This window comes from Meles meles, chromosome 21 (assembly GCF_922984935.1).
Source record: "Meles meles chromosome 21, mMelMel3.1 paternal haplotype, whole genome shotgun sequence".
Lineage (NCBI taxonomy): Eukaryota > Metazoa > Chordata > Mammalia > Carnivora > Mustelidae > Meles > Meles meles.
In genome coordinates this window covers 42,818,198-42,831,034 of record NC_060086.1, presented here as the reverse complement: position 1 = coordinate 42,831,034, position 12,837 = coordinate 42,818,198, and the positions used below count along the sequence as shown (strand labels likewise).

Sequence of the window (12,837 nt, the reverse complement as noted above, 5' to 3'; positions counted from 1 at the left end):
GGCACCTCCCTGCGGCAGTGCGCCCCCAGAGCCGGCGTAACTGGGGAGTAAGGGAATCCATGCTTGGTGGCCACTCGGTGCGGGCTGGGGAGACCGTGGCCCCTTTCTCCGGGGGGGACCTCAAGAGAAGCCGGGCAGCTCGACTTAGAACCTGACGAACGGCACAGGCCGGCCGTGTGCTCTCTGCGGCGCTGTGCTCACATCATGGGTCCCGCCCGCGTGGCAGCCAGACCCAGATCGTGTGTAGAAATAACCTTGAGAAAGACACAAACCTGTGTGAACAGAATTGGGAAACACGACCCAGGAGCCGGAAAGAGGCCTCGAACACCGAGACCTGCAGGCCAAGCTGTATGAGCCTCCCGTGACTCACAGAGCAGCCCGCGGTGCCGGTGTAAATTCACACTATGGCTGGAGTCTGAAGTTCATCCAGGAGAGCAAACGTGAGAGTAGCCCAGAAATTTCTGAGAAAGATCCAGGGTGCAGGTTGCCCGATGCTCTGAGCACAAAAGCGTTTATGCAGGTGGGACCAGTGACAGCCCCGCAGGGCCCTGGGAGTTCCTGGTGAGAGCCGGAGCCGTTGTGGGGACTTGGGTAGGACAGACGCAGCACTTGAAGCCGCTGGAAATACAGTAGATTCGTGGAGAAGTCTGGTCCCACCTTTATACACGAGAGACTTCTGGTTGGATTGAAGATCTAAGCGCAGAAATGTGAGGTCGCGGAGCTGAAAGAGAGGTGGAGATTATGTTCCTAACCTCGGCCCCTGTGGCGGCGGCAGAGGAAATTACTGACAGGTGGGAGGCGTGCTGCCCAAGAAAGATACACTGTTTCCCGGCCACGGGATCTCCAGCCTTAACAGAAGGGGCGTACAGTAGGGTGAGGGTTCAGTAAAAGGGGATTCACAGAAGATACCAACAAACATACCTAAAGGATGCTCAAACCTCAAGAACAACCCAGAACTGGAAGGGGGACACGGAGATAACTGCTCCGAAGATCCACGGAAGCGAAGCGGGTGCTGCCGTGCCCCACGGCCAGGAGGTGGCAGTGTGAGGCCGCGGCGGGGTGCAGCCTGGCCTCCAACGGGGTCTCAGGACGGGCCCCCTTGTGCGCCGGCCGGCGAGCGATGGGACGGGCACTACAGAAGACGGAGCCGGTCGCCGGTGCAGAGGGTCGGGGAAACGGAGCACCTCGAGCGGGAGCGTGGCTGGCCTGGTTGTGAGTTTGCTCTTGAAATGCCAGAGCTGATCCGGAAGGAGTCCCAGGAGACGAGCTGTTGACGGTGGCTGCCGCGGGAAGGAGCAGGGACGAGGGCATATCCGCCTCTGACCCAGGGCGCCTGTTTCTTGTTTAAATTCCGACGCCAAACGATATACGTTGGTGTTTGAGTCGGGTGACTTTATACTATTGGCCTCTTTGGGAAGTGACCACAGAGCGGTAGTGTCGTGGCCCGTCCCCCACTGGGCTGCACAGAGGAGTTTGGACCCCAGTGAGGAAGGCACTGCCAGCCCCACACGCCCGCCACCCCTGCTGCCTGCCCTCCCTCTCCCTCCCTGCCGGCCAGCCAGACCTGCTCCCTTTGGTCGTTGGGCGACTCTCCCTGAGGTCGTGCCCTTCCTGAAGGACATGCTAGCCCCAACCTGTAAGGCCAAGCTCACGCACTCTAGGGCAGGGGAGGCATCTTGGGCCTGGACACCCTGGGCACACTACCCCACCCACCGACCCACGCACGCACACCCCCCACGCACACGTGCACACACGCACCTGTCCCCCACGCATGTCCATGCACAGCCCGTCCACGCAGTGCACACACGTGCCCCACACAAAGGACCCGCACACATGCAAGCATGCGCCTGCCTCACACGGGCACCCCACGCGTGCACACACGTACCTTCCATGCACGCACACACACTCCCTCCCCTTCCCAGGTGTCAGCTGCAGAGACGCCGCCCTCCCCTGGGCTGAGCAGGCGTGGGACCCGACGCTCTGGGTCCCTGTCTTCCTCTAGGGTTGCCATCCCCAGTTTACCACCCTGGGCCCGGTGACATCTGCTTGTCCTCCTTCATGCCTTTCCACGAGGAGATGGCTGCTCAGCGTTGCTTTTTGTTTTTTTAATAAAAATATATTTTGTTGGTTCCAGTCGCCAACTGACCTTTGTCACTTCCTTCCCCCTGTCTCTCTGCTTCGCGGGACATGGCCCCAGGGGAGTTCTCAGGTGCGTATCTCTCCCATCTGTCTGTCTGCGTTCCCTCAGCCCACGGTAGCATCTAGCTGGATGGGTCGGCATCCTTGGGACACTCCCTGCTGCCGTCCAGTCGCCGCTGGCTGTGCAGACTGTCCCCCCCTGGTTCCTTTCCAGGCCACTAAGACACATGCTTTTGCTCCCCAGCCTCCCGCTGCTCGGAAGCTTCCTTTGGTTTGCTCTACTACTAGCCCACTGACAGTGGCCTTGACCCCGTCCTTTTCGAGGCCGGCGGTCCCCCAATGCCGTTTCCTAAGGCTCAATGGAGCCATCAGAAGCATAGGACAGTTCGGATGGCACCGCAGGCCCCGTTGCGTGGTGTCTCCCCTCTGTCACGTGCTCCCCAGAAGTCAGGGGTCCTCTTCCCACGTGGCGGAGGACTCAGTTCCTGCTTTCCCTCTCTCCTCCCAGCAGGAGACCCTGAGCCCACCCACATGCACCCACCTAGTGTGCTCAAGCCATGCTGGCTCCCCGGGTGCTACTCCCCCTCGTTTGCAGACACGCGCCCCTACCCCCGCCCTCCCCGGCTCAGGGCTGGGGTGCACTGCTGACCCTCCGCCTCACCCCCTGGGTGCTGAGGCCTGGTGGTGTTTCCAGGAGGAGGAGCTGGCTCCATGCCTCTCCTACCCCTCCGTCCCGCTCCAGGGTGCACCCCAAACCCGGAGACCAGTAGCCCTAGCGGGCCACGCCCCTGCTGCTCACACAGGCTTAATGCGCTTCTTTTTTCTCCCTTCCTTCCGTCTCCCTGCCGCCCCGGCCGCCCGGCTCCCGTGGGACTGGGATGGCTCTCCTAGTGCGCCATGATTTCTTTGGTAAGGCCAAGGCCCCATTTCAGTTTGCTTCTCCCGTTCCTTCCTTCCTCTGTGGGCCTCACATCTTTTTCCTGCTTCGCGAGCTGGTCGCTTCGCTCTGCGTGGTGGGGTGGCGGTGGGGCCAGCAGGGGCCACAGGCTCTCCTGGCTCCTAGCCCCGGGGTGGGGGGGGTTGGTTTCAAGTCCCGAGTCCCCAGCGCCCTCCCTCAGAGCAGACCCTGGACAGGCCGAGGGGTGGGAGCGGAGACAGCAGTCAGAGCCCGTACCCAGCATGCCGTGTGCATAGGTCTTGTCTCATGGTTGTCCTTGACCGGGGGCGGGTGATCAGGAGGGGCAGACCCTGGGTTCTCGGGGCTGTCTGTCATCTTGGCTGAGCGCTAGTATTTCAGAGTTCTTGTGATGTGCCTGCAGACAGCTTAGTGGTGGGGTCCACCTTGGGACTTGGTATGGAGAAGCTGGGGGGCCCCTCTGGGCACCAACCCCAGGGAGTGTGGTCCTCACTTCCACACTCTCTCCCTGCTGCTGTGCCCCAGGGAGGCCGGCTGCCCTCCTTGGCCCCGAGCCCTCTACTGTCCTGTGCTGCTTCTCTGTCCCCATCACCACGGTTCCATCCACCACTGTCCTGGGGACTGCTCTGAGAACGGTCTGCCTCATGAAGGCCTCAGAAACCACAGGGCTAGGGAGTTGCTGACAGGGGACAGAGACTGAGGCCACCCTGTGGGGCTGGTGCCGGTTGAACCCTCCTGTGAGCCCCACGGTACACAGATCTCCGTGGATAGAGCATGTGCAGGTCAGCTGGGGCTGTCATGCCCGTCCACAGAGGGCCGTCCGGAGGCTACTCTGGGACTCTGTGTCTGCCCGCTGCTGCCGGCTGAGAGCCCAGCTGAAGACCGGCAGAGGCCTCTCTCCCTGGGGTCCCCGGAGGCCAGCCCCGGGGGCCTTGTCCCCTGCATCTGCCCCCCAGGGCCGAGCCGCCCCCTGGGGAGGAGGGCTGCTGCTGTGGGACAAGTAGAGTAGCGCCGAGGGCTGGCCTTGGACCTGGGGAGTACCTCTGTGCCTTTGGTTTCAGGCATGGGCAAGGAAGTGGGGAACCTGCTGCTGGAGAACTCCCAGCTTCTAGAAACCAAGTAAGAGCGCTCTCTGGCGCGCTGGGGCTCTGTGGGCTAAGCCTCCCGGTCTCGATTTCGGGTCTGGTCATGATCTTAGGGTCCTGGGATTCAGCCGCACATTGGGCTCTGCACTGCGCATGGATTTTGCTTGGGATTCTCTCTCTCCCCCTCCCCCCCCAGCACCCTTTCTCTGAAAAGAAGAAAAACCCCAAACGCTGTCTTCCCTCCGCGGGTACTGAGATAACCCGCCGTCCAGGGCCAGGGCCTCCCTGTGACAACGCTGGGAGGGCCCAGACCCCCATGGCCCAGTTTGCCCCCGCCCAGGGTCACCACTCTGCCCCGCATTCCGCCCTGCGGGGTCCCCGCTCAGACCTCCATGAGCCGGCAGGCGCCGTTGAGCCCCCATCGCACTGTGCACAGCGGTTCACACGGACTTCTCGACTCTCTGCCTTCTCAAAGAAACGCTCTGAATGTGGTGAAAAATGACCTCATCGCCAAGGTGGACCAGCTGTCCGGGGAGCAGGAGGTGCTCAGAGGGGACTTGGAAGCCGCCAGGCAGGCCAAGCTCAGGCTGGAGGGCCGCGTCAAGGACCTGGAGGAAGAGCTGCGGCGGTGAGCGAGGGCCGGGGCTGGGCCCTGGGAGGAGGTGGTGGGGCTCCTGGACGGGGCCGGGCTAGGCCACGCCCCAGCCCAGTCCCCGCCTCCGGGCCCCCCAGGACACGCCCTCCAGCGGCTCGGCCCTGGCCCTCCATCTGCAGGTGCCCTTCCCTCTGTCCGGCTCACGGTGGAGCAGCCTGGCCGGGCTGCCCCCCTTCCCCCCATCCCGGCCCTGCCCCCTCGGCTCCCTTAGGAGGCACAGGTGTTCACAGCCTTCGTAGGTTCATTCCGGAGGAGGGTGGGGGGACCCCAGAAAGCTCTGGGTCCCCTTCCCAGCACTGGGCACTTCTGTCCCAGCCTGATGCTTCCCGCGGGGGTGGCTCAGGCTGGAAAGGGGAGGTGTCATGGGGGGCGGGCAGGTGGGCCTGTGGGGGCGGCAGACCTGCCTGGGGTGGCCCACTGGCTCCGCCTTCCCCATTCCCCAAAGCCCTGGTCCTGCGCTGGGGCGGCTGGGGCTCATTCAGAGCAGGGCTTCCGGCCACTGGTCCGCCAGGGCCCGAGCCCAGCGGGGCCTCCCCACCCCCGACCCCCGCCACAATTCCCTCCTGGTCCCGCAGAGTGAAGTCCGAGGCCATCATCGCGCGGCGCGAGCCCAAAGAGGAGGTGGAGGATGTAAGCAGCTATCTCTGTACAGAATTGGTATATTCCACTATTAACCTGCGGGCACGGGGGCGGGCCGCGGGGCGGGCTCGGGGCCCTCCTAACCCCTTCTGTGTCCTCTCCAACACCCTTTCCTGGTGGGAACCCCCGTTCAGCCTTAGGGGCCCACACCCTCGCCCCCAGGTCCAAGGGCGGCCCTGAGGCGATCCCGCTACTCCTTGGGGGGTCGTCACCGACTGTTGCAGGGAAGGCAGAGGGGGACGGTGTGTCGGGCCTTTGCCCTCACCCCTGTGGACCCCCTTCTGGCCAGGGTCTGGCAACTGGGCTGCCTGCCTTCGCAGAGGGCAGGGTCGGGCTCCTCGGCCCGAGGTGGACAGGGGACACGGCACACTGCTCAGGAGCTCGGTTACTTTTGGGGCCATGTGTTCCCTCAGCCTGTCCTGCACAGTCCCTACCTCTGAGCACCTTAGAAGAGACCCAGAGGCACGCGGGCCTCCTTGCCTGGGGCTGGGGGCTGACGCTCACTCGCCTGGCAGTCCCCTGGGGTGCCTCAGCCCTGGGCCAGCCTGCAGCCGCAAGGAGCAGACTGGGTCCTGCCCCTGCACTCCCAGCTGGCAGACCCCACACGGATCTGCCGAAACCGCCAGCCAGACCTTCCCTAGAACCTCTCTTCCTCTGGTGCCCGTGGGGACCGATGTCACCTGTCCGTGTCCACTGGAAGCATTTGGGATCGCCATGGGGTCCAGGGCCTTGTGTTAGCCTCCTCGAGTGTGTCATGTGACCTTCTAGAAAGGTCCGCCTTGGAGGGTGGGTAGGCTGCCCACATACCCCCCCAGCACGTTTGCCTGAGGAGGCCCGGGAGAGGAAGGATGCCGGCTGCCCGCCGGCTGAGCGGCTGTGCCCCCCTGCAGGACAAGGTCCCCCTGGCACAGCGTCGCCGCTTCACGCGGGTGGAGATGGCCCGTGTGCTCATGGAGCGCAACCAGTACAAGGAGAGGCTGATGGAGCTCCAGGAGGCCGTGCGGTGGACCGAGATGATCAGGTGCGCCCCTCGGCCCCGCGGGTGCCTGGCTGCAAGCGCAGTCCCCACCGCAGGCCCTGACGATCAGAATGCGGCAGATCCCTCCCTGCCTCCCTCTCCTGCAGGCCTGGTGGGAGCCCGCGTGGGGCTCTGAGCCGGCAAGGGGCCTGGCTGGGCTAGAACCGAGCTGGCACATTGGATTGGGGCCTGGGAGACCCTTCCAGGAAGCTGTGATTGACTCCTGGGAGCCCCTCCTCCCTGAGGCCAACTCCCCGTGTGCCCATGGGGGGCTCCCCAGCACCCAGTTCCGGGCAAGGGAGGTGCCAGGTTGGCCTGGGCAGGGCCCAGTGGGTGGGTGTAGTCTGGGGACAGGTCTGCCTGGGTGCGGGCTGAGCAGATCCCCAGCCCCCCTTCCCCGCCCCCTGCAGAGCGTCCCGAGAGCACCCGTCTGTCCAGGAGAAGAAAAAATCCACCATCTGGCAGTTGTGAGTGGGGGCGCCAGGATGGGGAGGGGGCGGAGGCAGTCCCCCTTGGCCGCCCCTCACCGCCCGTGCCCCCCCCCCCCCCGCAGCTTCAGCCGCCTCTTCAGCTCCTCATCCAGCCCTCCTCCGGCCAAGCGGCCCTACCCCTCCGTGAACATCCACTACAAGTCTCCCACTGCGGCCGGCTTCAGCCAGCGCCGCGGCCACGCCATGTGCCCCATGTCTGCGGGCAGCCGGCCCCTGGAGTTCTTCCCTGACGAGTGAGTGTCCCAAAGTGTCCCTGCCCCTCCCGCAGGCCTGCGCCACAGGCAGGGCTGAGGGGAGGCCCTGGGTCCCAGGGTCCTGCCCCTCTGGGCTCTGAGGCACGAGCGGCCTCTGCCTCACTCTCCGGGAGGCTGTGCTGGGGACGTGGTCCCTGGTGGGAAGGGGGCTGGCCGGCCTCTGAGGATGACCTCTCTGCGCCCACACCCTGCACCCCTCCAGCCTGACTGGGTGCACGGGGTGTCTCTGGGCACAGGCCCCACTGCCCCCCAGTTCCTGTCCTTCGTCCCAGAGGGCCACCCACAGCCCCTCAGGTGCCCCGGCTCCCCTGGCCTTGGGGACGGCGGGGCAGCCAGCAGTCGGGGTCAGGCCCCACCCCAGGCTCTGGGCCACACCTGTGTCCTTGGAGGTTCTGGGAGCCGACAGCAAGTCGGCAGTGTGGGGTTTCTGCCTGGGAATAACTCTGTTTGGAGTTTCACGTTTCCTTTAGTTTTGATACCAGGATTTTGGCTCCAGAGCAGAAGTGGGGAATTCTGTGTGTTGTGTCCTTAGACGGGCGTGGGGGAGGGGACCAGCGCTGGTCGGAGCTGGACAGGGGCCGGTGCCCAGGCCGCCTGTTGGGGGGCGGGGGGGCATGCATGGTCCTGCCACCTGGGCGTGGGGACCATGCATGCTCCGTGCAGGGCAGGCCGGCGGGCGCGGGCGGGAAATGACCTGTGCGCCTCCTGCCAGCGACTGCACGTCCTCCGCCCGCCGGGAGCAGAAGCGGGAACAGTACCGCCAGGTGCGCGAGCACGTGCGCAACGATGACGGGCGACTGCAGGCCTGCGGCTGGAGCCTGCCGGCCAAGTACAAGCAGGTGCTGCAGGGGGCGCAGGAGGCGGGGGTGGGGGTGCAGGGCAGGTGGGACGGCAGCTGGGGAGCCCCCACGGCCCCACCCACGGAGGACCGGCCCTCCGCCTCTGGCCTCGCGCCCACGTGGCCTGTGCCTTGTGGTTGCAGCTGAGCCCCAACGGGGGCCAAGAGGACACGCGGATGAAGAACGTGCCGGTGCCCGTGTATTGCCGGCCTCTGGTGGAGAAAGACCCAACCATGAAGGTAAGCAGCCCCGCAGGCCCGACAGGTGCGGGTGGCCGGGCCCGGGCCGCGGGCTCACTGACCCCGGGGCCCTTCTCCCAGCTGTGGTGTGCTGCGGGCGTCAACCTGAGCGGGTGGAAACCGGGCGAGGACGACTCTGGGAACGGAGTCAAGCCTGTGCCAGGCCGCGACCCTCTGACCTGCGACCGGGAAGCGGACGGAGAGACCAAGAGCAATCACACGTCTCCAGAGAAGAAGGTCAGAGCAGACGGCAGGGCCAGGGACCCCGCGGCTCCCAGGGTCCAGGTGACTGTGCCCAGCACCGGAGTCGCGTTGAGTGACAGAAACCGGACAGCCGGGGACAGGGCCGCAAGACTGGGCTCTTCTGAGGTCTCCTCCGGGTTCAGGACCGCTGGAGGCCTTCGCTGCCTCCTGGGTCGGGGGAGATGTGCGGAGGGTCTGAGGCTCCGCAGGCTGTGGGGCTGGAGGGCTCAGGCCCGCAGGGGTGTCTCCCGTGCGCAGGAGCGGTGGGCGGCCCAGGGACAGGGCTGGCGGACAAGGCTTCACGTGGGGTCTAAGGCTTTGTTCTGTGGCCCAGACTGGCTCGGGGGCAGGGAGCGGGGCACCGGAGTTCAGTCCCGAGTTCTCACTGCCCTGCTGCCGGAGGACATACATCCCCTGAGGCCGTGGGCAGGGTTGCACCCTGAGAGGGCCCGGGAGGCCCCCACGACCCATGCGGCTGCTGGAGAGGCCTGGCCTCCTGTGCCCGGAAACAGGCAAAGGAGCTCCCCGAGCCGGATGCCCCCTCCAGCCGCGTGTGGATCCTCACCAGCACCCTGACCACCAGCAAAGTGGTCATCATCGACGCCAACCAGCCGGGCACCGTGGTGGATCAGTTCACCGTCTGCAACGCACACGTCCTTTGCATCTCGAGCATTCCAGGTGAGGGCCGGCAGCGCGGGCTTGGCGCTGCTCCGCACGCCGCGGGGGTAGAGGAGGCCCGCTGAGCCGTGCTGGGGACACTCGGGAGCCCGTGGGGGTGTCCAGAGGGGAGCCCGCTGGCAGTACCGCCCCATAGTCCTGTGAACAACCAGGAGACGACCCCAAGGTGATTGTCCTGCTGGTGCCTGGAAGGGGGGAGCTAGGCCGCAGGACAGATGGAAACACTGGTCAGGAACTGAACGCGGACCGACCTGGGCCCAGTTCCCACCGTCCTGCTGCAGCTGGGAGAGCTGGTGCGGTGGTGGCTTGGCTTTGTCTCTCAGCGGCAGTCCTCACGCCAGCATTTGGGGTGGGCAGGGCCCTGCCTGAGCCGTCTTCCAAGATGGCCCCAAGCTCCTCAGAACTCTTAACTTTCTGACACGTGATCAGAGTTGATTGCTCCCAAAGACCAGAGTCTCACTTCTCCACGCCTTGTGCCAGCTCTCCAGGCCTGCAGGCGGTGGTTGTGAGTAGGGGCCCCCGTACTGAGGCCAGCCTGGCCTAAGAGCCCGGGGCGCCCTGAGCTGCCCACGTTAGCCGGCGGCCGCCTTCTCCTTCCCCGGCGGTCCCACACGGGCCAGGAGCCCTGGTTGTGTTCTGGTAGTAGGGGCTACTCGGCATGGGCTGATGGGGCCGTGACTCTCCCGCAGCGGCCAGTGACAGTGACTACCCTCCGGGGGAGATCTTCCTGGACAGCGACGTGAACCCCGAGGACTCCGGCGCCGATGGCGTGCTGGCAGGCATCACCCTGGTGGGCTGTGCGACCCGCTGTAACGTGCCCCGCAGCAACTGCTCCTCCCGAGGGGACACCCCAGTGCTGGACAAGGGTCAGGGTGAGCTGGGCCTGCGCCTGGGCAGCCGCCCCCCCCAACCCCCTTGTTCCTGCCCACCCCCTGGCCACACTCACTCTTCCCTTCCGCAGGGGAGGTGGCTACTGTCGCCAATGGGAAGGTCAACCCATCTCAGTCCACGGAAGAGGCCACGGAAGCCACGGAAGTGCCAGACTCTGGGCCCAGCGAGGCAGAGGCGGCTGCGGTGCGGCCCGGGCCCCTCACGGAGCATGTCTTCACCGACCTGGCCCCTTCCCCAGCCCCCAGTGCCCAGCCTGGCAGGTGGGCTGTCTGAGGACGGGGCAGACGGAGGGGAGGGGAGGCTGGCCGAGGCGGGCGGGGAGGGGTTCCCACGGGCCACCCTGGAGCAGCCGTCCCTCTCGCAGTGAGAACGGGCCGGAGGCTGACACAGCTGGGACACAGCCCGAGCCGGAGCCCGGCGCAGACCCCACGGGGGCCAGTAGCAGCGCGGCCCCCACCATGTGGCTGGGAGCTCAGAACGGCTGGTAGGTGCGGCCCCGGGGCGGGGCGTGGGAAGGGTCTCCCGGACGAGCACCCCTGCCCACCACGGCCTCCTCCCACAGGCTGTACGTGCACTCAGCCGTGGCCAACTGGAAGAAGTGTCTGCACTCCATCAAGCTGAAGGACTCGGTGCTGAGCTTGGTGTACGGGAGCCCAGCTGAGGGCGGGCGTCGGGAGGGGCCCGGGGCGTCGGGAGGGGCCCGGGGCACCCGGCCTGGGCCCGCTCGCTCACCACCGTCCCTTTCCAGGCACGTGAAGGGGCGCGTGCTGGTGGCCCTGGCCGATGGGACTCTGGCCATCTTCCACCGAGGCGAAGGTAAGGCCCGGGGGGCGCTGGGCGGGCAAGCGGCGGCCCCCACCATGGGCAGGGGGCGTCCTGGCCAGGCCCGAGCAGGCGTCCGGGGCTCTCCGCAGACGGCCAGTGGGACCTGAGCAACTACCACCTGATGGACCTGGGCCACCCCCACCACTCCATTCGCTGTATGGCCGTCGTGTGGGACCGCGTGTGGTGCGGCTACAAGAACAAGGTGCACGTCATCCAGCCCAAGACGATGCAGATCGAGGCGAGTGCTGGCAGCAGGAGGGCCTCGCGGGCGGGGAAGGGGCTCCTGCTGGGGGACAGCGCTCCCGGCCTGCCTGCTAATGGGCCCTGGGGGCTTCGGGGGGTCCAGGGAAGCCTGCTCAGGGAGACCGCAGCATCGGGTCGGCAGGGGCGGCCGGGCTGTGAGCGCCAGTCCGTCTGGGCTCCTCCTGCCGCTTTGCTCTGTGGCGAGTCCGGGCACGCCCCCGGGGCCCCGCGCGCCTGCCCTGGGCCGCCAGCCTGTGGGCCGAGGGGGGCAGGGTGCTGGCTACGGCTCTGCCCTGGAGCCTGGACCCTGAGAAGTAGAACAGGTTCTAGAGTGAAGGCTGCACTGAGCCGCACAGGCAGCATCGTGACCCGCGGCTAGGTGGGTTCAGAGCCCCCCCCGGAACCCCGTCATTGACGTGAGCTGCCGTGACCCCACAGAAGTCGTTCGACGCACACCCGCGGCGGGAGAGCCAGGTGCGGCAGCTGGCGTGGATCGGGGACGGCGTGTGGGTGTCCATCCGCTTGGACTCCACGCTGCGGCTGTACCACGCCCACACCCACCAGCACCTGCAGGACGTGGACATCGAGCCCTACGTCAGCAAGATGCTGGGTGAGCAGCGGCGCCGGGCGTGGGCGACAGGGCCGGGAGGGCCCCCGGTAGCGGCCACGCCGACCACCCCCCCTCCTCTCCCCAGGCACCGGCAAGCTGGGCTTCTCCTTCGTGCGCATCACTGCGCTGCTCATCGCGGGCAACCGCCTCTGGGTGGGCACCGGCAACGGCGTGGTCATCTCCATCCCGCTGACCGAGAGTGAGTCACCCCCCCCCCGACACCTGCACGGGTGGTGGTGACCGCGTTGGGACAAGACTCGGGGGCAGGGGGTGGAGGGCAGCTCGGCCAGGCCTCGCCCCGGAGGACGGGGGTACCGCTCGCCCCGGCCCGCCCCTCCCATGACTTCTCTCCTCTCCCTTCCACGCTGTGCCCCTCGCCTCCCCAGCCGTGGTTCTGCACCGAGGCCAGCTCCTGGGGCTCCGAGGTGAGTCCAGAGCACCTGCCTCCTGCCCTCGCACGGCAGCCCCCAGCTGAGATGCCCCGTGGGCAGAGGCTGGCTTCGCCCCTGGCGGTGGGCACTCCCCCGCGGCCACCTCTGCCCGCTGGAGATCGGGGGCCTCCTTCTCAGGCTCGGGCCTGCCGCCCTCCTCTCTCTGCAGCCAACAAGACATCCCCCACCGCTGGGGAAGGCGCCCGCCCTGGGGGCGTCATCCACGTGTACGGGGACGACAGCAGCGACAAGTCGGCCAGCAGCTTCATCCCCTACTGCTCCATGGCGCAGGCCCAGCTCTGCTTCCACGGCCACCGCGATGCCGTCAAGTTCTTCGTGTCCGTTCCAGGTGAGGGGCTGGGCCCCGCCTTGCTCCAGGCCACGGTGTGCCCCCCCCCAGAGCCTGTGGGGGGGGTGGCGCCGGCTGCCCGGGCTGAGCTCCCTGTGCCCCAATGACAGGGAACGTGCTGGCCACTCTCAACGGCAGCGTGCTCGACAGCCCGTCCGAGAGCCCCGGGCCGGCTGCCACCGCCTCGGACGCCGAGGGCCAGAAGCTGAAGAACGTGCTGGTGCTGAGCGGTGGGGAGGGCTACATCGACTTCCGCATCGGTGAGTGGGCGCTGCCCGGGGTCCCGGGACCC

At 66.7% G+C, this 12,837-nt stretch overlaps 1 protein-coding gene across 18 annotated transcripts in view; it reads left to right on the top strand.

Moving 5' to 3' along the window:
- MAPK8IP3 (mitogen-activated protein kinase 8 interacting protein 3) overlaps nucleotides 1-12,837 on the top strand; it is a 45,996-nt gene that overhangs the window by 31,620 nt on the left and 1,539 nt on the right. For 10 of the 18 annotated variants that reach the window (XM_045993291.1, XM_045993281.1, XM_045993290.1 and 7 more), the window contains 23 exons: nucleotides 2,198-2,209; nucleotides 3,031-3,048; nucleotides 4,117-4,174; nucleotides 4,616-4,768; nucleotides 5,371-5,452; nucleotides 6,325-6,455; nucleotides 6,863-6,919; nucleotides 7,006-7,176; nucleotides 7,910-8,036; nucleotides 8,180-8,275; nucleotides 8,357-8,512; nucleotides 9,031-9,196; nucleotides 9,886-10,068; nucleotides 10,158-10,347; nucleotides 10,452-10,571; nucleotides 10,650-10,730; nucleotides 10,836-10,903; nucleotides 11,002-11,150; nucleotides 11,594-11,765; nucleotides 11,851-11,964; nucleotides 12,152-12,190; nucleotides 12,366-12,545; nucleotides 12,656-12,805. In XM_045993291.1, the coding sequence (XP_045849247.1) occupies nucleotides 2,198-2,209; nucleotides 3,031-3,048; nucleotides 4,117-4,174; nucleotides 4,616-4,768; nucleotides 5,371-5,452; nucleotides 6,325-6,455; nucleotides 6,863-6,919; nucleotides 7,006-7,176; nucleotides 7,910-8,036; nucleotides 8,180-8,275; nucleotides 8,357-8,512; nucleotides 9,031-9,196; nucleotides 9,886-10,068; nucleotides 10,158-10,347; nucleotides 10,452-10,571; nucleotides 10,650-10,730; nucleotides 10,836-10,903; nucleotides 11,002-11,150; nucleotides 11,594-11,765; nucleotides 11,851-11,964; nucleotides 12,152-12,190; nucleotides 12,366-12,545; nucleotides 12,656-12,805 (2,673 nt within the window). The remainder of the gene's footprint in view (nucleotides 1-2,197; nucleotides 2,210-3,030; nucleotides 3,049-4,116; nucleotides 4,175-4,615; nucleotides 4,769-5,370; nucleotides 5,453-6,324; nucleotides 6,456-6,862; nucleotides 6,920-7,005; nucleotides 7,177-7,909; nucleotides 8,037-8,179; nucleotides 8,276-8,356; nucleotides 8,513-9,030; nucleotides 9,197-9,885; nucleotides 10,069-10,157; nucleotides 10,348-10,451; nucleotides 10,572-10,649; nucleotides 10,731-10,835; nucleotides 10,904-11,001; nucleotides 11,151-11,593; nucleotides 11,766-11,850; nucleotides 11,965-12,151; nucleotides 12,191-12,365; nucleotides 12,546-12,655; nucleotides 12,806-12,837) is intronic. The other 8 variants (XM_045993284.1, XM_045993292.1, XM_045993279.1 and 5 more) reach the window with 5 other exon arrangements.